Source organism: Bolinopsis microptera, chromosome 3 (genome assembly GCF_026151205.1).
Source record: "Bolinopsis microptera isolate Bmic1 chromosome 3, MBARI_Bmic_1.0, whole genome shotgun sequence".
NCBI classification, from domain to species: Eukaryota; Metazoa; Ctenophora; class Tentaculata; order Lobata; family Bolinopsidae; genus Bolinopsis; species Bolinopsis microptera.
Window position 1 is genome coordinate 5,615,432 of NC_087074.1, and position 27,835 is coordinate 5,643,266.

Below are 27,835 nucleotides of genomic sequence, written 5' to 3' on the forward strand. Positions count from 1 at the left end.
TGATCAAAGATTTGATCCTTATTTTCCTTCAAGCCTGCACGTGCATGTCCTTGGGTCGCACGTGTGCGCGTTTCCAGCTTGTCCTGTATAGCAGGTCTAACTCCAGTCTCCCGGCGAGCTTTAGTTAAATGCCCAGACTGCTGCATCATACCACGTGACTGCTGCATCATACCACGTGACTCTGCATCATACCACGTGACTATCGGCTCAGGACGTCTGTGAGTTGAACACCTGTGGAAATACACTGTTAGTGGTGCTGGTATTCGATACTATTTAAGTATAAATACCACTGATCAGTGGATCTGTATCTACTACTCTACTAGAGACTAGAGTTGAAAAAGTCCAATGCTCTGTATTTTATTGTTTGCTGTTAAGTTTATGTTGAAGGGGTGCGGCTGCCAGTACCATATATTTGAGCATAGCAGGGGGGGGGGGGGGGGGGGGGGGGGGGGGGGGGCCAAGTGGATATTTGTAGATATTTGGATAATGTCATCCACTTTTTTCGTGAATTATCCATTACAATAATCTACAAATATCTACATTTATCTACAAAAAATGTATATCTCAAATATGTGCCCAGAAATTCTACTGAATTTTTGGAGATAAATGTATAAATTTGTAGAATTTGTAGAATTTTCGTGAATTATCCATTGACAATAATCTACAAATATCTACATTTATCTACAAAAAATGTAATCTCAAATATGTGCCCAGAAATTCTACTGAATTTTTGGAGATAAATGTATAAATTTGTAGAATGTCATCCACTTTTTTCGTGGATTATCCACTCTACATTAATCTACAAATATCTACAAATATCCACTTGGCCCCCCCCCCCCCCCCCCCCCCCCCCCCCATAGCAATTTGGCTCAAAATAGTTCTGCTATTTTCCAATTTGAAAAATCTCCGGAGATTACAGTAGCTACAACTAAAGCACTCACAAGCTATTATGGTCCGTTATGAACTGGCAACTACATTAACTTTAATGAATATAAATATTCGCATTATGAATATAAACATTGCTATCGCGATCCGTCCTCACTTTAAAAGGAATAATCGATGTTGGGGAGACATTCTTCACCAAAGTCGCAATAGTTGCAAAGTTTTCAAGACCATGCAATTGCATTTTGCACCTCCTAGTTCACTTTTACCCTTCGTGAATTGGTATCAAATGTTGTGATCTCTCCTTACAATCATAATTGCGATAGTTACTTCAAAGAGATTGGCTGGTTGTAGCCATAGTTACCTGAATACGATGATTGTTGCCATAGTTACCTGAATACGATGATTGTTGCCATAGTTACCTGAATACGATGATTGTTGCCATAGTTACCTGAATACGATGATTGTTGCCATAGTTACCTGAATACGATGATTGTTGCCATAGTTACCTGAATACGATGATTGTTGGTGTCTGAAACGTACAGCACACCATTTCTCTCACAAACCCCGTACGGGAAGTGTAAGAGTCCTTTCTTTCTCCCGAACCCTCCGAAGCACGCCACCAAGCTGTTGTTTTTATCCACAATCTGAATAAATGTAATTCAAACACAAGGAAATATTTTGTTATCTACTCTTTTGCTTACACGTGACGTATTGCTATTAGCAGACTTGTTTCATTTTTAAAACCAGGCTACTCAAGAGCCGCTTAAGAGCTGTTTACGAGCCGTTTAGGAGTCAATGGCCATGGTCTAAATTCGGGATCTAGATAATAGTGTTCAAATAACATGGTCTAAATTCGGGATCTAGATAATACTATAATAGTGTTCAAATAACATGGTCTAAATTCGGGATCTAGATAATACTATAATAGTGTTCAAATAACATGGTCTAAATTCGGGATCTAGATAATACTATAACAGTATTCAATTTCGAATAATAGTGTTCAAATAACACGATTGGAACGTTTATTGCCATTAAATTGTCTGTTGAAATGATCTGCCTCTCGTCGTGTCTGGGACTGACACCCGGCTTATTCGACTGTCACTTGAACTTCGTACAGTTTAATCCAATCTAATCTAATCTATATTTAATCTAACTTTGCACTAGCTGTGTTTAACTTTAATGTTCATTTTCATCTACTCCCCCTATAAACCTTGCCTTCTGAAGCTCCCATATATTGTGAGATGTAAGGAAGCGCTTAGTATAGTGATCACCCCACGTGATCAGACCACGTGATCAGACCACGTGATCAGACCGCGTGATCAGACCACGTGATCAACCCACGTGATCAGTAGACTACGAACACTAAGTCGCAAACCCTTCATGAGTCACTTGAGCGGTACATTTTGCACCGTAAAGGCCCTTACATCATGGCTACGGAAACAACGTCTGTGCTTCTACCAGAGGCCGTAGATATTCTTATCTACAGCGCACACTATATCACCATGATAACTTGTCAAACTTCACGGTAAGAGCTCACTGTACACTTGATATCTATAAACGGTGCCATCATTGCCACACTCAGCCACTTCTCAATAACCCCCCTGTTAGCGTGTCTCTGTGTTTTGTGTTACCTGGATACGGTGGTTCCGCGTGTCAGTTATTATAACGTTTCCCAAACTGTCAATGGTGAGATCTGTGGGGCCGAGGAATTCTCCTGGCCTGTTGCCAACTACCCCGATAGAGCGGGAATACCTGTGTTCACTTGTCAGCACCTGGGGGAGAGAGTTTAGTGGGGCTATCTTGGTGGTCATTGTACTGGAACAAGACGTGTATCGTTACAGATCATTTTGCCGTTTTTAAACTTTTATCGCTGTTTTTAACGAGTACCTTGTAATTTGATTTATAACTTCGAGACATATAAATGGGTACAGCAGTAACAAATCAATATAACAAATGTTTTAGTTGGCGCTTTTTCCTTGATAGCATTTGCCAAGTATCTTATCGTTTTTTCCTTTCGTGATTATAGCATTTTATAAGCATTGATTCTATCACGTGCATTTAGATAGAAGGTAATTTAAAGCACTATCATTCACATTGGTACTGGTTCACGTTACCTATAAATAGTGAGAGATATTCACTCTAAAAACAGTATATTTATAAGATAAGAAACAGCCGTCTTCTAGCTTGTATCAAATAATACAACTGTGAACTGTCTGACCTGCACGAAGTGGTTGCAGAAGAAGTTGTTGGCGTCCGTAAAGAATATTTGCCCGTCAGTGTCGCTGGTTACCCCCGTTGGTAGCTGTAGATCGCATGAATGGGGTGACTTGTTGTGTATCTTGTCGACTAGCTCTCCTGTTCTCATGTCAAACACGCTAATGATTCCTGCAGGGGATTGCTGTATTATATAATATGGTAATTGGTAAGGATGCATTGTGTACACGTTGCATTATTGGTGCATATCATGTGCATATCAAACCGCAATCCAGTCTTCTGTCTCGCCTCATATTTATTAAAATTTCGAATTCTAAAGAATAATGCGGTCATTCTGTTAATGATCCTATAGATGCTTATAACAGTTAAATGTTAACCCTGCGATTTTAAGATTTCCTATTAAGGCCCGGAGTTGCCCGGAGGAAGTAATATACTCGTTAATCAATGATATTGTAAAGGACTGTTTATCCTAAAAACTATTCTTCCATTAGATGCATCTGCGTATATCTGCGTCATGCTGTCATTATAACAGTATAAGCAGTGGATTTGAATAGTCTGAAACTGTCAAAAATGCACCCATAAATACTAAATACTCGCCTATAAACTATAAACCTCGCATATATTACATACCCATCCCACTGTTTGCGATGTAGATAAAGTCTCCAGATACTGCTATGCCGCGTGGAGAATGGAGCTTGTTTTCCCCTAAGAAAGAGAGTTTAGTATTTGTTTCATTTTTATGTTCTCTAAAGCAGTTTCGACTTTCATTTCACTTTAATGGCCATTATTCTTGTGTTATAGTATCAATAGTTTCAAAGGTACTATGACGTCATGTTGGTAAAGTTAATGAATTGCTGTACCAGTTAGGGACATACCGATAAAACGGATGAAGTTCCCGTCTCGGTCGAACACTTGAACTCTGTCATTTCCCGTATCACTAACATAGTGTGTTCCCTCGTGTGTTGTTACACCTGTGTAGGAGACTCTTTGTTAGTACGGGTATTAATTAGTAGGATTGATAATAATTAGGATTAATTAACTGTACCATTTTGATCGTTACTTGAGTTTACATCCGTGGAGGAAAGTTTTATTTTGTAGGATCTTGTTCCATTGTTTTTAAAAGATGAGCTCGGAATTTTAACGATTGCTTTTAAAGCTTGGTTATTGGTTAGCCATGAATAGGTGAGCAAGAAATTAAACAAAAAAGTTGGATTATATGATTTTTTAAAACATTAAATTTCCGAAACAAAATCAGATCAGCAATAACAAGCAAACAATTCTTTACAATTAATGTAATAAATAATTAAGCTGCAACTAGGACAGTAAGACTTACAGTTAACAGTTAACACACGTAACATTATACAAATATAGGTAGACGAAGCTCAGTCAAACTACTCGTCAAACATTTTTTAAACCGAATGATAAAATAATGAATCCTTGTTAAATAAAATATTGCTTTAGAGTCCATCTCTCTTACACTAACAGTGTAAGACCACTTAAATCTGGTCTCGTTCAAGAGTCCATCTTTCACCGAACTGCTCGTCTACATTGTGCGCCATCTTGAAATGGTACTTCTTCCTCTTCTTTACCAATGCCAATCGGGTGGTGTGATCAGCCTGCTTCACCAGCTTGCATCCTGTCGGAGTTACTGCGTTCTTAGGATCTTGTGAGAACTCAAAGTATCCGGAATCTTGTTCGAAGTTCGCGTTGAAAGGTTTTCCGAGTGAACTTGTGATCTGCTGGGCATTCCATCGGAACTCTGCCTCGTTTGTCTTACTGGCTTCAATGAAGGTGAATGCGTTAGTTTTCTTATTTTTAAGTAATGGTTTTCCCAATTCCGAAGACACTAGGGACCATTTTCCTGAAATACCTATGCTAAATCTCTGAGATTGTGAGTCAAGGTTCGTAGGGTTTCCTCCAACACCGTCTTCAAGTAAGTCAAGGGACTCCCCACTGCCTGCATTCTTTAGATTGCAGTCGTTAAGCGCCCACGTGTTACTTTGATCTATGATCCTGGAATCCTTGATGTCTCCCTCTATCTTTACAAGTCTATTGTCGACCACATGGTATTCAGGCCTCCGGTATGAGATGATGCGTCCGTAGCTTGTAAAGAACGGAGCAGCTTTCTTCTTCGAGTTCATTCCTAGTTTTGGATGCTTCTTTCCCACAATGGTCAGGTAGGAGTTACTTTCTTCGTTTTTAAGGTAGATGACCATCTGCTTCTTACGGTAGTATGTCACAATGTTCTTTGAGCCTTTCTTATTCTTTTTTCCATTTTTAGAAACTGATGAAACCAACTTGATTTCTCCATCAGTCGCTTTATAGACACCCTTGCAGTGCTCACCCATGAAAGCACACCTATTTTTAGCCAGCCCGATGTTGCTCAAGTCTTTCTCTGTGAAACTGAGGCTAGCATCGATCACCAAGTAGAGCAGTCCAGATTCCTCCCCGTCTACTTCAGAATAGTAAGCATTTGCTCGGTCATAATCATAAAATATGACAGTGAAGTATGCCTTACTGAGGATTGCTTTGCCACAGATGTCATCCGCCTCAGTCTCCCAGGTGCCGTTCTTAAAGTTTCCCCATCCCTTTCCGTAACTTTCCTGTATGATGAAACTTTCCTTGTTGTACCCGATAATAGAATTAGCGTGAGAACCCCCATTCTTGCACTTTGCTCCCAGCTTCTTGGCACCAGATCTTGTGTAGGTGGTGACGGCTGGGCCGGTCTGGAGGGCATGCTTCAGTTCCTTCTCTGTGTGGGCTGGAACTGTCGGTCCAATGAAGACGAACTGATCGTCTAATACGTTGCTGTATTTATTTCCCATCTTATGGCCACAGTCACATCCAGATTTTCCCTCACCCCATGCTCTGCACGCATTTTTTGTGTAAGGCAACTCATCTCTTGGAACGATCCAGTTGGAATTCCTCGCTAGAGCTGCCATTCTGTAGGGCTGAGTTCCAACGCAGACTCTTCCATCACAATTCATGAAGTTCTGTATGGAGTAAGGCACCCAGTTTTCCGAAACCAGCGCAATCCTAGCCTCCAGAGCCTGTGTCCCAGAAACTTGTCCACATGATCCACATGTAGCACCTTGGTATATTGCACTGCTGACTACTCCGCGGTTACTGTTGTCGAAGTAGTCAGGAATGGAAGCCTGGTCATTCCACCACCAGTCGTCCACAACATCAGCCTTTTCTCTATCCTCCTCTGTGTCGGACATCTCCTCCTCTTGAGCCTGGGCTAGGAGAGGCAATAGGGCCAGTAGAAGAAAGAGCTTCATCTCGATGATGTTCACCCCTGTTTCTTTGAGCAAACTTGGCTTTGGAAGAAAGGTGTTTATTTGACCTTTAAAATTCAAAGAATTCAAAATTAGGATCGTAAATGTACAGTGGTCGTTCAAAACTACGCAGTTAAAAATTGAAAGATAAATCTTGGCTGTTTGACTCAGACTAAACCGTTTGACGTGTCATTTACATCGAGAATAAACGCTTTACAAATGAGATCGGAAAGAACATAAGATGAAAGTTCTCATGCAGGAAGCCGAACATGTTGAAGTGATGAAAGACCTGGCCATCTCAAGCTTTTAAATGCCGAAATCAATTATTCGACCATTCAGACGATCCACTAAAGCCCTGGAATGGCGTACGGAGGTAGGAGTCTCGTTAAAGGATGTCTTCAACTTCACCAAGTGGTCAAATGGGCATTGTGATGGTCTTATGTTTACAATCTATCGTTTGTATCGACGATATTGGTCAATGGTTATCATGACCCTCCCAGTAAGTTGTCTATTCCGAAGAAACAAGTATTAGTCGAATATTATTTGGCCTTTGTTTACTGTATTTAGATATAAATACAAACCTGGTATTTCAGCAGTTATAAACTTATACGACGGAAGTGAGGAAGACTCGTCCGTGGACTTATTCATTATTGGCCGTGGCCGGATGTGAAATTAGTCATACGAGGCTACTTAAAGGCCACGGATCATAAGTCGGGTCGAATATTTAGGATTAGTTATATATTTATAGTTAGTATTTAGAATGATGGCGATGCCGCAGTTACCGGCCAGTATCAGGGTTTTATGTGCTCGGAGATTGGTTCAATTAGTAGATCTGCTAGTATGGACCATGATCGTGCAGTCTAGTTTTGATGACATTTTCGAACCAAACAACCTTCTAAAAGAACTATTTAAACAAACCAACGTCTGGTTATTCAGCTCGGGAAATACTCGGCAGATTTGTGAGCGATTTGCAGACTTTATAGGACTGGAGCTGGTCACGTGATTTCCTAGGCCATGCCAAGGATCGGCTTTATGTTGACAAATTATGTCTTTATTGGCATATTTACTGTATGTTAATAAATATTAGACAACAATATTTGTCGTACTTCTGTATGATTCATTAGCTTCAATACTGAAAGGCCCATACAAGTTGGAAGAACATTAGCACAAAATTTACTAATAATGAATTTAAATTAGTGTACTGGAACAGATTGTAATATTTTGACTGTTAATCGCATAAATTTGAGGCCTTGCCAAAGAAGAGTAAGATTTCACAGAAAGCGATCAGATAAAATGAGAGCATCTCTTGTTTATCTTAATGAGGTCAATTTTACGATTTTAATAATTATTGTCTTTCGTCCTTTGTGGGCCAATATTCCATTACGCGGTTTTGTACGAAAATGTACCTCTTAGAGTTAGTCCTCGTATTTTATTTGAGGTCTCAGGCCATGGCCTCATGTCATTTTTCTGGCCTCACAAATTGAGGGTCCGCCGGTTTAGTTGGTCCATAGTTTACAGGGGGTAACATTGGTTCCTTTGACAGAGCTGCTCATACTTCATACTGAATATTTATCCACCAATATGGGAGCAAACATCACAAATAGGATACCAGATTTATAGAAGGTCACTGTAAACTGTAAAGTGTAAACTCCCTGAAAACGTCGAATATTCAATAACTCAGTTCTAAATCGGTTCTTGCACGAGAAAATACTGTTTTTTAATTTTCTCTACTGGCATCAGCTGATTTTAATTTCCCTGAAAGTACCGCGGTATCCTCTCAAAGCGAGATCCTACTTTAGTATCTAGGTTGACACTTTAAAGTGGGAGTTATTTTTGGGCAACTTGCTAGATCTTTGTGTAAACTTGGTTGATAGCTTTCGTGTAGCTTTAGTATGATGTTTCCGATTTTACGATTTGGAAAATATTAAACGACCGACTTTATGCAAGACGTCGATTGATCAAAATAAAAACATATATTCAATTATGAGCCTGACTTTTTTACATTTTACAATCCATCTCATAAATTACAAAAAAATACAAAAACTAAGCTAAACTTCCCGTCAAATAAAATTATTTCTTTACAGCATGCCAAAGAAAAAAAATCGAATTATCTAGATAACGTCTTAATTGATGGCATCTAAATGTGTTATCCACTGAAATATTCGCTGCCCAATGACAGAAATAACTGAGTATATTTGTTAAATCTGGCCCCGCTGGAGGGTCCACCTCTCACTGGCATCATCCACCACTCCGTGAGCCATTCTTACACTGTTCTTCCTCATCAATACCAATCTGTTCGCTTTATCTGCCTCCTTTACCAGCTTGCATCCAGTCGGTACCACTGCGTTGTCAGGGTCTCCTGAGAACTCGAAGTATCCGGGATCTTTCTCGAAGTTCCGGTCGAAAGGTTTCCCGAGTGAACTTACGATCTGCTGAGCGTTCCAACGGAACTTGGCTTCATTCAGCTTGCCTCCTGGTTGGGAAAATGTTTGAAGCCTGGTCTTCTTGTCATGTAGTAAAGGTCTACCCAGTTTGGAAGATACAAGAGACCATTTCTGTGAAATACCCACACCAAATCTCTGACTGTCGGAGTTCATGTTAGTTGGATTGCCTGTAATACCATATTCAATCGTTCTGCTCTTTTTCTTGGTGATTGTTATCTCTTTTAAGTCAAGAGACTTCCCAGTGGCTCGATTCTGTAGATTGCAGTCGTCAAGCGCCCACGTGTTACTTTGATCTATGATCCTGGAATCCTTGATGTCTCCCTCTATCTTAACAAGTCTATTGTCGACCAGATGGTATTGTGGGTACTGGTATGATATGAGACGTCCATAACTTGTGAAGAACGGAGCAGCTTTCTTAACGTTGGATGACATCACTAGCTTGGGATAACTTTGCTTCATCTTGTTGGTATGTTTCAGTTGTAGGTATGTTTCAGTTGCATCGTTTTGAAGGTAAATCACCATCTGCTTCTTACGGTAGTATGTCACCAAATTTGGGATGTTCTTCTTCTTCTTCTTCTTTTTTCCCTTTTTGGAAATAGAAGAAATCAATTTGAATCCCTCTTCGAGCGTTTTATAGACGCCCTTGCAGTACACACCTAGGAAAGCACATCTATTTTTAGCCGTTCCGATGTTATTCAAATCTTTTTCAGTGAAATGTAGACCAGGCTCGTATTCTAAGAAGCTGAGCTCAGATTCCACCATCTCATCCTCATGATAGTAAGCATTCGCTCTGTCGTAGTCATAAAATATAACTGTGAAATATGCTTTATTGAGGATTGCTTCACCACATGTGCCCTCTATGTTGGTTTCCCAGGTGCCGTTTCCAAATTTTCCCCACCCTTTACCGTAACTTTCCTGTATGAGGAGAGTGTCTTGGGTGTACCCGATGACAGAGTTTGCATGACTGCACCCATTTTTGCACTGTACCCCTAGTTTCTTAGCTCCAGATCTTGTGTAACAAGTAGTAGCGGGACCGGTTTGCAAGGCTAACTTCAGCTTCTCCTTTGTTTGGGCTGGAACTGTTGGTCCAATGAACACGAACTGATCGTCTAGTACGTTGGTGTAATTTCCCATCTTATGACCACAAAGGCATTTTGTTTTTCCCTCACCCCATTTTTTGCACTCACTCTTTGTCCAAGGCAATTCATCTTTTGGAACGATCCAGTTGGAATTCCTCACTTGAGTCGCCATTCTGTAGGGTTGAGTTCCAATGCAGATTCTTCCATCACAATTCATGAAGTTCTGTATGGAGTAAGACACCCAGTTCTCCGAGACCAGAGCAATCCTCGCCTCCAGAGCCTGAACTCCAGAAACCTGCCCACACGCACCACAGGTCACACCTTGATGTATAGCCTGACTAACCACCCCACGCTTGTGGTTATCCAGGTATGTAGGAATGGGGCCCTCATTGGTCAGGCCCTGATGAGTCAGCCACCAATCGTCCACAAACTCAGCCTCTTCCTTATCCTCTTCGGTCTCTGTTATCTCCTTTCTTATCCACATTATCAGCGCGCCCAGTTCACTGTTGCCTTTCTTTGCCATTTTTAGATCGTCAAGCTCCTGTGCAAAACTTAGTATCGGCACTAATGCCAATATAGAAAGGAGTGTCATTGGTATCCTCTGATCGTGTACTTCTTCGTCTGCTGATTAAACTTTGCTTTATTTGGGAGATTTGGTATTAGTTCACGTTACAAAATCAATTCCGAGACATATGACAAATATCGAACACAGAAAATGAAAAAACCATGTTATGGCAAATGGCAATTATGCAATCACAGTGCTGGCAAGCACGACCGGTGCATTTATTGTGGGTATACTATGTACCCCCTTTACTATTATACCCCCTTTACTATTATACCCCCTTTACTATTATACCCCCTTTGGTACACGTTACAAGCCTCTTTCGTGCACGCGAAGCGTGCACTCCGGCCGGAGGCGGCGGCCGAAGGCCGCCGCCTCCGGAGTTTTTCAGGCATTAAGACTCATCGGAAGTCGTTCAGCAGATTTATTTTTAGTTCAAAACATTCTAATTTGATGTCAAAGATGACAGGAATAAAAAATAGTTATGTTGAGATTTTTAAGAAATTTGCATAAAATACTCGCCAGCACTGTTATACGAAATTCGGTAAAAAACCCAAAATCGCCATATTCAGGTGCCTTAAAAACAATGTTAAAATCGAGTTAGAGATCTGAAATTTTTCAGGGCGTCTAGACGTTGACCAAATCGACTGCAAAAAAAGTTTCAGGTTTCAGGAACATCGGGAAGTGGGTTTTCTAGAACCCCTGTTTTACGACAGATTGTCGTGATACAGATATACATACATATATATTCAGGGATAGACGCTTTGCCAGTGAATTATAGGCTACATTCAGGTGTCTTTAGATTCGTACCTATAAAAGATACAGTCATTTCCGACCACAGGTCTTAAAGATAATCGTCTACACAGTAGTTTACGTTATATTAAAAAATTATTTGACGTCATTATCACCCTTTGATGACGTCATCAATTTGAGCATTTTTAAAACCTTATTTTTCACAAAGTAATAACTTTTAAAATTGATTTTACACCATTAAGATGTAATTTTATTCAAAATTTGAGGGAATTTTAATCTTAGATAATTGTTCAAGCATTCTGAAAATCTACCGGAAAGTTTTTCTAGCTTGCTCCTTCATAAAGATATTCGTCATTGAAGTTTGTGCTTTTTTGAAGAATTATTTTATAAAAACGTCAATTTTGCGATTTAGTATTCTCTGGTGTTGGGCCATGCCTTGGGTTGTGGAGCTCAGTTCTGCTTCCTATAGGTATAAATTGTGCATTAGGCTAGTTTTAAAGTTGAAAATCGAAAAGTTGCACACGTGGGGACACGCCCAAATTGATAGAAAATTGCTAAAATCACTGAAAATTGCTGTTTTCGTCATTTTCTGTCAACTTTAGAGTGCCGTTGTGATTACAGTTCTTCTTGAAATACTTTGAAACTTTGCATGCTTATCAAACTATATATAAAACAATTACATGCAAAAATTTACGGCGATTCAATATTGGATGCGCACGCAACGTCCGCTCAAAGTTTGCACGTGCGAAAGGTGAGAATTTTGCTCATTCGTGATTTCCAACAAATTCTGCTTTGCCACGACAGTTTAATGTCATTATATATGAATTTAATGCCAACTTGAATGAGTATTAAGTGGCATATTCAGTCAGTGATCGACCGATATGCTTCCCTAAACACAAGGAAATGTTTTTAAAGGAAAAATTCGAAATCGTTGAAACTTCCTCCTTATTAATGAAGATATCAGTTTATTAATAAACTGTGATTGGCTGGTCGACCTCGTTGATATCAGTCTAAGATCCTCTATTGGATGCTTCGAAGACAAGTGGTACGTCCAAAAGAACGGAGTGCCTACAGGTGGAAGTCTGTGTGTGCAGTTGGCCAACATAACTGTATTTTATGTAATGAACAAATGCGTTTACAGTAAAACCGACATGATGAAGAGAGTCAGGACTGTAAGACGGTACATTGACGATGGTGCAGGTTTCTTCTACAGCACTGAAAGGAAATTTGACCAGTGGATTTCCGATGTAAACAAATCCTTGAAAGAATATGGGCTACTCATTGACGAATCCCAATGGAAGGAAGTTGGCACGCCTGTGGCTTTTCTAGATATCGAGTTTTGTTTCGACCCTGAGGGAAACTTACAAACTGACCTCCATATCAAGGAAACAGATTCAAGGAGCTATCTACATTTTAGCAGTGCACATCCAAACCACATTTATAGTGGAATAGTTTACAGCCAGTGTATCAGACTCAGGAGAATAATCAACTCACAAGAACGACTGGAAACCAGATTGAGTGAATTAAGCCAAGCATTCAAGGCAGCTGCTTATCCCTCAAAAATGGTGAACAACATTAGCAAAAAAGTTCTCAACTCAGAAAGAAACCTTGAACGAAGACCTCCCAAGGACAACACACTGAAGCCAGAGATCCTACCAATAAGGGTTGTCTCAACCTACGGAAGTGACTCTGACATTGTCACCACAGTGAAAAAGTATGAGGAGAACTTAAAGAAGACCAGAAGTTTTTGTAACCTGAGTGACTCAAAACAACAGAGTAACACCCTTGAAGAAAAGAAGAATGGCAAAAAGTTCTTCCAATTTGTCAAGAAAACAGGAAGCAACCTCAAAAGCCGGTTGGTTAAGGTGAAAGAAATAGCTCTGGGGAATAAGCATGGTCAAACAAGGCCGTGTAGAAAGAAGAACTGTGCAACGTGTGAGTCTATTGATAGTGCTACACAAATCAGCATCAATGGGAAACGGGTAAAACCAGCACCAGGTACATGCATCACTTACAACATCATATATTTGATCAGATGTAAACTGTGTGAGAAACCATACGTAGGCAAATCCACCAGAATGCTACGGGTAAGGTTTGGCGAACACAGAAGAGCATTCTACAAGATCATCAGTGGGCAAAAGGTTGACACGGATGATGACTCTAACTGCGTAGGACTCCACCTCCATATAGAGCATGGACTGACTCAGAAGGAAAATTTTAACAATAGTGTTTCAGTGTGTATCCTAGAAAATTCAAGTCCTAGTAGTTTAGATGTTAAGGAGCACCGATATATACATGCCTTAAATTCCCTCCGCCCCTCAGGAATGAATAGTACAAACCCTTTTAAGATTCCTTTATTGCATAATTGATTTTTGTTTTGCCTGAGGGGCTTTCCATAAATTATTTTTTTAAATAATTGGTCCTTTTATTGATGTTTCATATTTCACGGCAGTTTCCTTTTCAGAGTTTGAGTTTATATTTAGAAACTAACCATACTATCTTTTAGATTTATGTCACTTATGATGGCTCCGGCTGAAAGTACTATGACTCATTTTATCTAGAAGATTGTAGTTTCATTGCTTCTGAAGTAGCTATCAGTTCGCCGGTCAATGTTGGGTATAATACTCTTGTTATCAGTTTATATTTCGACTTTATAAAGTACCCTGACATTATAATCAAAAAGAGATGATATTTTACCAAAACCCATAATCATGGGTAGAGTGGACCGCTGCCAGTGTCTCTCTTTCCCAAACAAAAGGAAATGATATTAATTTGATTGACCGTTCTCAAATGCAAAATGATACCGAGAATGAAATCGGTCGCTCGCTTTTCCCATTCATTTACAATCGTAATAGATTAAGAAGAACTGCCCAAAGGCAGCTGTACTCGGCAATAAAGATTCAATAAACTTCAGCTTATTCAATAAGTTATAACTACCACCCTTGTCCCTTACCCCGAAATACTAGGTATCGACCCGAACGCAACCCAAAGAGATTTTTACAGCATCTGATTGATGTAATCAATCGAAACTAATTTATACAATTCGTAAGCCGTGAATGAATGGGAAAAGCGAGCGACCGATTTCATTCTCGGTATCATTTTGCATTTGAGAACGGTCAATCATGTTATGGCAAATGGCAATTATGCAATACCAAATTGATAAAAATTTAAGAAAAAGGAGTACCTGTTCGACTAAAAACAGCAACAACAAAACAAGTTAACGTTGGGGGTAAATGGTAAACCGGCAAGGTTTCAGTAAAATTCTATGACATCAGACAGAGATTGAATTTATATTTCCAGAAGTAATTACAGTATGTGATAAATAAATCAAACATTTTACACTTCATACTGACGTAAACTCAATTTGAAGACATAAGCAAAAAATTGAACTGCTTTTTAAAAATGTCCCCTGGCGAAGGCTAACTAAAAAGAGGCGTCACTTGGAATTAAAAGCATTTAAAACGAAGCAAAAGGATTTACTATTCGCCGGAATGTTACGGATCCATTTTTATCGATTAAAATTCAGCAAAAATTTGAAAAATCTAGTTTAAAAGAGCATAGCTTTCTTTAAAAACAATTTAAGAATTTATGATATTTATGTTGACATTTTACGAGTTAGTATATAATATAGAAATACGATCAAATCTTGAAAGCAGCTGAGTTCAGACTCAGATTGGATTAAAATACGATCAGCCGTTCAGAACGAAGAGTATTGGCGTTCAGCTTCATTAATCTCATTCAACTCGACTTGTTTTTCATAGACCAAAATTGTATGCAACTTAGTCAGGTACAACGCAATATAATATATTTAAACTAATTACAACACTACAAATCTATTACATTTATTGAGTATTATGTATCGTGATGGAAATATTTTAAGCGGGTAAAAGCCAGTTCAAACCCAGGCTACATAACATGAAGACTTTGTTTTAACTTGTATGAAAAGCATTAATGTTAATATGTACAGCCTAGATTCTACTTTGAAGTAAGGTGACACGACAGTAAATATCTAACTAGTGCGATAAGTGTGAAGATAATTTAAAAAACTGAGCCCCAAAAGGTATGATTACCAGGATTCAGAGGATAAATGAGGTTAAATTTATGCTTCTTTACTAGTTCACTGACTAGAGTGGATTATTTTGTTCTCTGTATGGATTATCTAGTGTACTTTCACTGTAGTTGCAATGTTACTGATCCAAAGGGTCAAAGGCAGCGAAACTTTAGTAAACATCGTATAGAAAATAAGAAATGTGATATTTTATAATCGATAACTTAATGAATATCAGTGATATGTTTGATTAATTATAATCAAGATCTCCACTATGAGGTATCACTGACCTTTCCATCTAGGTACCCTGATGTTATTTTTTGTGTGATTTATTCATTGTGATGGAATTACTTTACAAACAGAAGGTCATGTCAGCCAATCATGTACAGTATAAATTCTCTACAGATGGCACGTGATCGGACTTCCATAATTTACACTTAATTTCCTTAAATGTAGTGGAACAGTGTAATGTCCTCTTCAGTGACTTTGATTGGATAATTATTAATTAGCGTTTTTGTTATTCTTCTAACGGGAAAACCTTTCAAAACATGTGTATATAATTTTATATCATTTAAAATGTTCTAGCTTTCGAACTAAAACAAACCAATTGTTCTCGACTGTCAAGCTTTTTATCGGCAAAATAACTGTACAAATTATCAGCAAATTGTATGCAAGCAAGTTTGTCGGCATAACAAACTAGCGTATATCACTAGCCACAAAGCAAACAAAAGCCAAAGCATGAACAACATTAGTACACATTTTATCAACAACGATGATAGATCAACGTTATGGCATAGTTTATATTACTTAGGGCGCAGATCTCACGAATTTGAGCCACAAGGAGGGTTAAATGTCAGTGACCGCCACCCGACTAACTACCCGTCCCCTTGTTTATCTTAATTAAATCAATCATCGCCTTTTAGTGATTATTATCTTTTGTCCTTTGTTGAGCTGAATTTAAATATGGCCGTGTTTCTGTGGCTGGGTTTTGTATAAGAATTAGGGCCATGTCCTTGGGCCATGGCTCCATTTCATTCCTTACAGCGCGTACATCAATACGCCTCCTGTAACTCAGCAAGTCGTTCAATTATCATAGACCATCGGTGATTTTTAATACGAGAAATATTAATCTCAAGAGTTTCATTACAAGGAGCTAGATGTAGGAACTCGAAAACTAGTCCCGGTACTTAAAATACTACTTACTTAGCGTGAGAAAAAAATTGGTTAATAAAGAAAATGTAAGAGCCACCTGACCAGATTTAATACTTATATTTCTCACGTTGATTTACAGTGGACCAAATAAATATAATCGAGTTTGGTGATTCGTACGTGGTATAGGGTTACCGGTACTGAACAATCTGTCTGATTCTGAAGAACATGAGATAAAACAGGAAGAAACCCTATAAGGTGACACGACTAAGTTCCATCCCGGCAATTTCAAACCAAACAAATTGTGTCTAACTCAGTCTTACTCTTAGAAATAAAATCCATCTGGAATGGTGCCAATGGTGGTTATAATGTGTAGATATATAATGTGTTATACATGGTGTTCTCTGTTCATCATACATTAGTACGGTACAGAGAGAGAGAGAGACATTAGTACGGTTTTTCGATTCATCCGTAGATTAAATCACGAAGGAGTAATCAGCTATATTTGACGCTCATTTTCTCTGTAAATCTATCAAAATTATGTTACAAACAACCAGTCCAGATATAATTAAAAATTTCTCAAGATGTATAACTGACCTGAAGGACCGTTGAACTGTCCCTGATTGTTTCCTTCCTCTCCAAAGCACATGACACAGCTCCCACTACTTCTGTCCAACACTTGAATCCTACTGTTGCCCTGAAACGGTCCTATGTTTTCAGTTTGGGTAGTTAATGGTCGGTGAATGTTTGGAAGGGTTATAATAATGTAAGATTTTGTCAATTTTCTAGTGTAGAAACAGAGTAATTTGACATGGAAATTATGAGAGATGGTGGTGTTTTTATCTCTAAGTTAAAAGTTTCGAAAATGACACATTGCTCGGATAACTTATAATTCCGGATGGTTCATATTTTATACTGCATCTAATTAACAGTTAAGTTTTTAAAAGTTTCGTGAACTTCCACTTGTTAAAAGAGCCATGCTACATTATATCCTCCAAACCTTTCTACCGTATCACAACTGTATCAGACCGTTGCTAATTGCTGACATCTCAACAAACATGTTTCAAGATATTATATGAAAATGTACAAGTTTCTAAATATATACTCTTCTTCTTCTTGGTGAGATACAATGAACATCGGCCTTTCAACTTGTTACAATTTAACAACATGTGTCCGCTGGATATATTCCTTTTCTTGTGCGCTCTGAGTCATTCTTTTTGTCGGCGTATTATTTTGAGGATTCTGGCTGGTCAGCGAGATATTTTGCAGTAACATTACAAAGCTTTGTGAACCTTGTGATTTCTGCTTGTATAAGGGTGATAAGTGTTATATTTGAAGAAAGTGACGTCTTTACTCGGTTGACAGGATGACAGGCCCGTAAATAGCAACTAACACAGTAAATAGCTCGAAACATTCTCAGTCACGTACGTCACTTTGAGAGCTTTAACACGTTATGATAACGTATAATACGCTATTTTCGTCACTCTATATATCTGTAACAACTGTCTTGACATCCGACAGGTGAATTACGTCAACTAAACTATGTCACTGTTCATTTCTTGTCACTAAATTTGTTGTTGACATACACATTCCTTTTTAAACCCCTTGTCAGCATGCCTCTCCAGTCATTATTCATAACTCCGAACATCAGGGCCGCGTTTTCAGTGCGCTTATCTCCCTCCGCGCTCTTTGGTCAATATTTAACGTTTTAAATTTTAAAACTTCTGTATGTTGCCCCTCGTACGCGTGTATAATATATACACCTGTTAATTGGAAGTTAATTAGAAGTTAATTAGATGTCAGAGTTTTGAATAATTGGTGGTAATTCCTTGTAATTCGTAGTTCCCCTATTGTGGTTCACCCGTCAACTAATATCTTGAACAATGTTGTCTCGTTATAACAGGCTAGGACTTCTCCTCCTTCGTGTTGACACGTTTCATGAACCAAACCTCACTTGCCAAATATTTATTGTCCGAAATATGTTGATTTTTGCCGAAAGTTTAACAAGTATATGATAAAGACGCACATAACATGCGACAAGCTCCTGCCAGAATAGTCAGTTGGTAAACAGTAAATACCGCCAGCTTCTTAACTTCTGCTGACATATCAGTATTTTAATGCGCTTTCTGCTGATTGCTTGGTATACCTCCTATTTTCTTGGCCTTTTTTTCGTGTTTTACTGTCGGAACATATACGACAGGGCTTCACCCTGGTCTGTCTTTGCCTTGTTGAAAGTTTGTAATTTTAAAACTCCGCTGTCATATTAACGAGAACGTTACTTACTTTCGGTGTTTTGTCAGGAATTGATTGCCAATTGTATGAGTTTTGAGAAAGGAATAGTTTTTGTATGAGAAGAAGAAGAAGACCGTCGAGTGTAAAAAGATTAGGATTCAACCCGTAAGTCAACATGTCAACATATTTAAGTCAACATTTCAACGTATTTAAGTCAACAATTTCAAGACGTTTTGAAATGTTAGTCACCCCAAAATTTTCAAAATGCTCGAGTTTGGTTATGATAGTGAACATTTTATGAAAGTTCGTTTCAACAAAAAATTTTCAAATTCTCTAAATAATCTCTGTTGGATTGTAAATTCCTCCAGCCAATAAATCTGCTCATTCCAAGAGACGCCGTGTCTGACAACTCTTACATATCATCACTAGACTGTCGTTGCCTGGCACCTATTTTTAGTTCCAATGTCCTAGACAGACCTCCCGATCTCGAATCTTGAGACGAATCCTTACAATTGATAGTCTGGTGTCTAATGTCTAGAACGAACTACGAGTTTTTTGTCTGTGTTATAGTCTATACGTAAGATTGTCACTGATCCTTATCGCTCATTACCCTCTCATCATTTCAAAACAACATGTTTCTTGCTCTCTATGGTGGCAGGTGGGGCAATATATTCAAACATTCAACTGAGGATAACTGAAATCTTTAAAAATTCATGAAAACACACCGATTAATTTGTCTATAATACCTGATCAGATACAAGTAGATTGTCCTGCTGTGTTATAGCCACTCCGTAAGGGTAGTACAACTGTCCTTCCTCGTGTCCCTTGCCTCCCAACTCTACTATCGGCGTACGACTGAAGTTCAAGAGTTTAAATTCCCAATTAGTCAGACTGAGCAGGTTGAGCTGTAGTAATACACAGTTCTGAGGCGTTAAAACATTTTCATTACTATCTTCAGTAACATCCTGAATCATAAACTCGGTTAATATCAGTTCCTACAAACTACGACTAAGTTACTACGAAGTCTACGACTGAAGTTATATCATTCAGGGAAGGCTTACTCGGCATTCCATTTTTCAAACCAAAAACTTTAATTTTGAAATTTTAAAAATGCTTTCTCTCATCCTTGATCCCCTACATCATGGTAATACTTCACTAAATTTTCAATAAACTAAATCTATTGTACCTGATATCCCGGTATCTGGAGATAGTATCCTTTTCAATAAACTAAATCTATAGTACCTGATATCTATAGTACCTGATATCCCGGTATCTGGAGATAGTATCTAACTAAATCTATAGTACCTGATATCTATAGTACCTGATATCCCGGTATCTGGAGATAGTATCTAACTAAATCTATAGTACCTGATATCTATAGTACCTGATATCCCGGTATCTGGAGATAGTATCTAACTAAATCTATAGTACCTGATATCCCGGTATCTGGAGATAGTATCTAACTAAATCTATAGTACCTGATATCCCGGTATCTGGAGATAGTATCAAACTAAATCTATAGTACCTGATATCCCGGTATCTGGAGATAGTATCTAACTAAATCTATAGTACCTGATATCCCGGTATCTGGAGATAGTATCTAACTAAATCTATAGTACCTGATATCCCGGTATCTGGAGATAGTATCCTTGTCCGGTGCTGTGAACTTCACCTCGAAACACGGGTTAGACTCTCTGGCACGTGTTGCACTGCGTTCTGCCCTCCGGGACGTCAGCGATGTTGTTGTGTTTGTTCTTGGAATATCTGAAAAACACGCATGAGTTACAACTCTGATTATTAGATAAAACAGAATTAATAAGTAATTTGTCTATGGCCTACCTAATTTATACACTATCTAAAGATCAGTTCTAAACTTCTGGTCATACCTTCAGTAACAGTGTCTTTAGCTTCTTCTTCAACCTCTTCTTCCGTCGGTCTCTCCTTATACTGTTCCTCATTGATAGCAGCACCTTTCCCAACATTCACCACATCTTTCTTCTCCTTGCCAGCATCTTTGTTATTTTGCGCAACATTTTCCTTTTGTTTCTCTTTTTTAGTCGGTTGTCCTTCTCTGCTGACATTTCTACTGGCACTTGGCACTTCTGCATCTGAGATATAGTTACGTTATGAGCAACAGGTTATCTTAGAGTTGGAATCACCTGTCAAGAAATCAACTAAAGCTACTAAATAAAAAGTAAACGCTACAAAACCTTACCCTGTACGACAACTTGTTCTGGGGCAACGGCTTTATTCTCAGCCACCGTCTTTTCCTCGCGATATTCCTCGTTATTTTCTGATCTGATCACTTCCTTATAATTTTCTATTTCTTTCTTTGCTATTTCTTCCCTTGCTTTTTCTTCCCTTGCTTTTTCTTCCCTCTCTATTTCTTCCCTGGCTATTTCTTCCCTTGCCACTTCTTCCCTTGCCAATTCGTCTCTAGCCAATTCCTCTCTCGCCATTTCTTCCTCATCATATAAGATTTCTTCCTCGTCTTCACCATCTTCAGATCCCTCATCAAAATGAAATTCTATTTCGCCAACGCTTGTGATAGATTCCAAAGCGTGTGCCAACATCTTTGGTTTGAACTCGTAGTCGACTTTGGCATCATCGTCCTTAAAAATAATCAGAATTTGATAATTAAACAAATGGCAGGTAATAATTTTCTGAAAAACGTATGACCAGGACCAGTTATTAAAGCCTAATTTCAATCTTTTTGGGAGGTAAACCCATCAGCTTGGCAATACCAACTGTGTTAAGTAACAGCGTAACGATGAGTAAGTTATAAACTCATTAATAATACCTTAGTTACTATAACGTAAGTAAGTTACAAACTCATTAATAATACCTTAGTTACTATAACGTAAGTAAGTTACAAATTCATTAATAATACCTTAGTTACTATAACGTAAGTAAGTTACAAACTCATAATTAATAATACCTTAGTTACTATAACGTAAGTAAGTTAAAAATTCATTAATAATACCTTAGTTACTATAACATAAGTAAGTTACAAATTCATTAATAATACATTAGTTACTATAACGTAAGTAAGTTACAAATTCATTAATAATACCTTAGTTACTATAACGTAAGACTTGTTGCAGAGTCTGTAAAGAGCATCGCACAGTTCCTCCTCTTTGTAGATTAAGTTTGTATCCGTATCTCCTTCCATTACCTGGTACATGTAGTAATGTAACATATTGTAATATTATGTGTATTGTGTATGTATGTATACACATAATATGTTATATTATAAAATAATGTGTATTGCGTATGTATGTATACACATAATATGTTATATTATAAAATAATGTGTATTGCGTATGTATGTATACACATAATATGTTATATTATAAAATTATGTGTATTGTGTATGTATGTATACACATAATATGTTATATTATAAAATAATGTGTATTGTGTATGTATGTATACACATAATATGTTATATTATAAAATAATGTGTATTGCGTATGTATGTATACACATAATATGTTATATTATAAAATAATGTGTATTGCGTATGTATGTATACACATAATATGTTATATTATAAAATTATGTGTATTGCGTATGTATGTATACACATAATATGTTATATTATAAAATTATGTGTATTGCGTATGTATGTATACACATAATATGTTATATTATAAAATAATGTGTATTGCGTATGTATGTATACACATAATATGTTATATTATAAAATAATGTGTATTGTGTATGTATGTATACACATAATATGTTATATTATAAAATAATGTGTATTGTGTATGTATGTATACACATAATATGTTATATTATAAAATAATGTGTATTGCGTATGTATGTATACACATAATATGTTATATTATAAAATAATGTGTATTGCGTATGTATGTATACACATAATATGTTATATTATAAAATTATGTGTATTGTGTATGTATGTATACACATAATATGTTATATTATAAAATAATGTGTATTGCGTATGTATGTATACACATAATATGTTATATTATAAAATAATGTGTATTGCGTATGTATGTATACACATAATATGTTATATTATAAAATTATGTGTATTGCGTATGTATGTATACACATAATATGTTATATTATAAAATAATGTGTATTGTGTATGTATGTATACACATAATATGTTATATTATAAAATAATGTGTATTGTGTATGTATGTATACACATAATATGTTATATTATAAAATTATGTGTATTGTGTATGTATGTATACACATAATATGTTATATTATAAAATAATGTGTATTGCGTATGTATGTATACACATAATATGTTATATTATAAAATTATGTGTATTGTGTATGTATGTATACACATAATATGTTATATTATAAAATAATGTGTATTGCGTATGTATGTATACACATAATATGTTATATTATAAAATAATGTGTATTGCGTATGTATGTATACACATAATATGTTATATTATAAAATTATGTGTATTGTGTATGTATGTATACACATAATATGTTATATTATAAAATAATGTGTATTGCGTATGTATGTATACACATAATATGTTATATTATAAAATAATGTGTATTGCGTATGTATGTATACACATAATATGTTATATTATAAAATTATGTGTATTGCGTATGTATGTATACACATAATATGTTATATTATAAAATTATGTGTATTGTGTATGTATGTATACACATAATATGTTATATTATAAAATAATGTGTATTGTGTATGTATGTATACACATAATATGTTATATTATAAAATAATGTGTATTGTGTATGTATGTATACACATAATATGTTATATTATAAAATAATGTGTATTGCGTATGTATGTATACACATAATATGTTATATTATAAAATTATGTGTATTGTGTATGTATGTATACACATAATATGTTATATTATAAAATAATGTGTATTGCGTATGTATGTATACACATAATATGTTATATTATAAAATTATGTGTATTGTGTATGTATGTATACACATAATATGTTATATTATAAAATAATGTGTATTGTGTATGTATGTATACACATAATATGTTATATTATAAAATAATGTGTATTGTGTATGTATGTATACACATAATATGTTATATTATAAAATAATGTGTATTGCGTATGTATGTATACACATAATATGTTATATTGTAATATTATGTGTATTGTGTATGTATGTATACACATAATATGTTATATTATAATATAATGTGTATTGTGTATGTATGTATACACATAATATGTTATATTATAATATTATGTGTATTGTGTATGTATGTATACACATAATATGTTATATTATAATATTATGTGTATTGTGTATGTATGTATACACATAATATGTTATATTGTAATATTATGTGTATTGTGTATGTATGTATACACATAATATGTTATATTGTAATATTATGTGTATTGTGTATGTATGTATACACATAATATGTTATCTAAAATCAGGTACACTTTGGACTTAAATTACTAATAATCTTTGAAGACAAAATATAAGTTTAAATTCTGTATTTAATACAGAATGTTAAGGATTGTTGCCAAGGATGTCTCTGGCATGGCTGTCACGGCTGATGGCCATTACAGATCGCTAATATACGTGAAATATCCTGCCATGACGCGGAACATCCAAGATTTAATATAAGATAAAATTATTAAAGTGCATTATCATTCGTTACTATGGTCATGAACTTCACATGTAAGATCACATGATCTCTGTTGACGTTACATGTCATTAAGAGTTAAGTGATCACAGACCGCCAAATCTGAGGCCAGTTGCTTCTCTCTACCCGTTCTTCCTTTCAAAAGTAAATACTCTGTCGTTATGCAGTTTTGTAACTACAAAGTTTACCCTACCTTGCTTGACAGAGTTATGCAGAAGTCAGCACGCCCCATGTGTCCTATATTATGCACAGTACTGGTAGCTCGCAACCCTTCAATCACTAATCGTATTAGTTAACCACCCCACTGTACAATACTGTCTTAAAGTTAATCTACCTCAGTGACTGTTTGTGAGAGCTCTAGACTCTTCTTAATGGTGGCACACAGCTCGTTCCGCTTCATCTTTAGGACACTGACCCGATCATATCTCAGATCGTTTAGTTCCTCCAATAGATCCTTCTTGCGGTGTTTCAGTGCTCGTATCATATCGTCAAACGACCGGTCCAGCTAAACAGGGGAAATGTGATTTATATATATATCATGTGTATCTCACTATTTATAAAGCGAGACGATATATATTGTATTATATATGGCAGAGTCAGGCAGAATGAGGTATTATCCAGTGTTGAGCGTCTGATAGACGGGCTGCTGGTAACATTAACGTGTGGGTTCCCCGAATCTATGAAGGTTTTCCATGAATATTGTTTGTCATGACTTTCAGTTCAGCGACCTTAGCAATGCCCACGTTATGATTTGCAACATTGTGAGGTCGCGTCTGGCCACTAGACGGTCGGATATAGATTAAAATAATGATAGAATTACCATTTCAATTTAATATTTGAATATTTACCAAATTAAATAGACAAGAACTAAAATTGAACCCTTTGAGACTGAGTGACCAAATGGAATTCACATTATGCCTGCCTCGCAGTCGCATAATTATCAAATAATTACAAACTATAGGGAGATTGCGCAAGATAAATTCCATAATGTACAGGTTCCTTTGTAAGTACAGGTTCCTTTGTAAGGTTCCTTTGTAAGTACAGGTTCCTTTGTAAGTACAGGTTCCTTTGTAAGTGCGTGTTTATACTATAATAAAAGAACGGGGGAACATTTTAGTTTAAGACATGCCACAAATTTTCCTATTAAGAGCTTAAATTTCATTTTTTTGAATTTCTTTCGCCAGTATTCCATTTCTATACACTCATCAAAACGCTTAAAAAACAATTAAAATGTCCATATTGGTCGAGCGCGCTTCACGAGTCACATGTTGAGGCTTTTAACAGGTAATTTTATCAGTTATTTCAAAATTACGTAACTTACCTAATTCTCCATTGGATTATAAATGGCTTGCATTTGCTATTTACTTCGCTAAACTTTATTTGCGCTAAACCATCCGCTACTACGGAAATAAAGTTAAAAATCGTTTTTTGTTTGAGATTTACTAGATATCATGGAAAAACTATAAAACTATAATATTAAGTAGGTAATACTTAGTCTTACCCCCTCTATAGCAGCATCGTGGATAACTTCAGTCTCTTCGATTGACTGTCGTATCTCTTCAATCGCTTCCTAAACATATTATGATTATTGTGTACGCCGAATGATATTTATCATTTTGAAGTGCCAGTCACCTACTCATAATATTAACCTCCTGTTTATGCACATATATGGTCTTTAAATACCAAATTTATACCATAATGTTCAGTGCTGCTGTCAACTTGACGGAGTAAGTAATCCCACCTGTAGTGGGGTGTGGCGGTCCCTGGCGGCGTTTGCTAAGCTCGTCATGTTCTGGACCGCCGACATGGCGGCGTCTTTAACGGTGCCGACGGCGTGGTCCACGTGGTCACACGAACATTCCATACAGTATCTGTGTAGTTCGGAGTTTACTGTAACAATTAAGAGTCTACTGTATCAATTTAAGAGTCTATACTTGTGACAGTTAGGGAGTCAACTGTAGTAGTTCGTATAAATTGAGTAGGTTGCTGTATAGTAGTAGTTTTAAATCATGGTATTTCTGGAGTACTGCTATAATTTATAAACTATAATCCGGATTATAAACTGACACCTGATTACACTTGTGACAAAACATGTCACGGATTATAAACTGACACCTGATTACAGTTGTGACAATACATGTCACGGATCTTGTTGTGACCGTAGCACATCTCGTAGTTCTTAGCTTTCTCCCGGTCCGTATTATTGTCCGCATTTTCTTCCGCACCGTTGCCCTCAGCTTGAGCATCTGGACATATCTCCAAGACGGCCGATAGGAATCTGTCCGCCAGAAAGTCCATGGGGAAATTCGAAACATTTCCACCCGGAACGTTAACCTCCTGTGAATTACAATAAATTACATTTCATATAATATAACGTTAACTTAACCTCCTGTGAATTACAATAAATTACATTTCATATAATATGTTGCTTCATACGTTAACCTCCTGTGAATTACAATAAATTACATTTCATATAATATGTTACTTCATAAATTTAAGGCAATTCCCAGATGGATAACTCGCTACAATGTTTATATTTTAAAAAGCGTTTAAAATTGAAACAGTTTAGCTGGTAGGTGTTGCCGACCTGTACCACGGTACATAAAGACCGGGTTAAAAGACCCACGTTACTTATTACTTAAAGAGTCAGACCCTCCCTCTAACGCTACCATCCCTATAACTCCGCAATGTTTAAATCTCTCCCGTTTGGTGCAGATGTCTCTCTTTGATGAATTTACTCGGCGAAGAATGTTCTAATTTTAGCAACTTAACCTGGTACTTACCTCTTTGCAAGTGGGACAGGTTAGGGTGTGGACGAACAGCTCGTCTCCGCACATTCCTTTGAGGCATTCTTGACAGAACGAGTGGAGACAGGGCAGCGCACGTGGCTGAAATGGTTTCTCTTTCAACAATTTTTTTCTCTTTCAACAATTTGTTTCTCTTTCAACATTGTCGCACGGCAACACCACGCTGTCACGGGTGGGACTATCAACGTTAATATGACACAGTTCTTATGATATAAGAGCCGGGTCATTTTAAGATGTTATATTATATATATGCAATTTTAAAATACCACAAATACCCAAAAGTTTACTGGCTATTGTCGATTTTTCACTTCCCTCTAAAGAGGTACCGACAAATACTGTATAAATGTCATAATAGCCGTGGGTTTACTACGTGTGATCTGTCAAATTCGATGTAATAAATATTCAGTTTATCAATCAATTGATGGGCTGGTTAATAATAACCTCGCGAAGTTGAGATTTGCAGATGTTACAAGTGAACTGGTTTAGTAGCTGAGTTTCCAGACCCATGCTGGAGCCGGCCATGTTTACCGTTTATACGCACTATTTGCTATTGTTACTGAGGTTACCATGTAGATCGAGATCTAGTTATTGAGGTCACGAAGTTGAGCTTCGGTACGTTGCTAAAGAATAATCAACCCGATCATCTACATTAATCAGGTTTAACAAATCACAAAGTTTAAACGCAAAATTGGTTAAAATTCACCGAGGATATT

The 27,835-nt window shown here is 36.8% G+C and overlaps 2 protein-coding genes across 9 annotated transcripts in view; one reads left to right on the forward strand and one right to left on the reverse strand.

Annotated features, from left to right (window-relative positions):
• The window catches only part of LOC134813037 (mitogen-activated protein kinase kinase kinase 15-like), an 84,505-nt gene that overhangs the window by 40,034 nt on the left and 16,636 nt on the right, over nucleotides 1–27,835 (forward strand). The gene's annotated exons all lie outside the window — the stretch shown is intronic.
• Nucleotides 158–27,680, reverse strand: LOC134813039 (tripartite motif-containing protein 2-like). The gene is made up of 18 exons (XM_063820714.1): nucleotides 27,564–27,680; nucleotides 27,099–27,203; nucleotides 26,429–26,652; nucleotides 26,057–26,186; nucleotides 25,817–25,885; nucleotides 24,650–24,820; nucleotides 21,718–21,819; nucleotides 20,860–21,256; nucleotides 20,531–20,752; nucleotides 20,264–20,408; nucleotides 19,391–19,499; nucleotides 17,010–17,109; nucleotides 3,975–4,070; nucleotides 3,730–3,804; nucleotides 3,104–3,270; nucleotides 2,517–2,657; nucleotides 1,392–1,529; nucleotides 158–231 (listed from the first exon to the last, which is right to left on the reverse strand). The coding sequence occupies exons 1-18, from the start codon at nucleotides 27,642–27,644 to the stop codon at nucleotides 208–210; spliced, it is 2,496 nt and encodes an 831-aa protein (XP_063676784.1). The 5' UTR covers nucleotides 27,645–27,680; the 3' UTR covers nucleotides 158–207.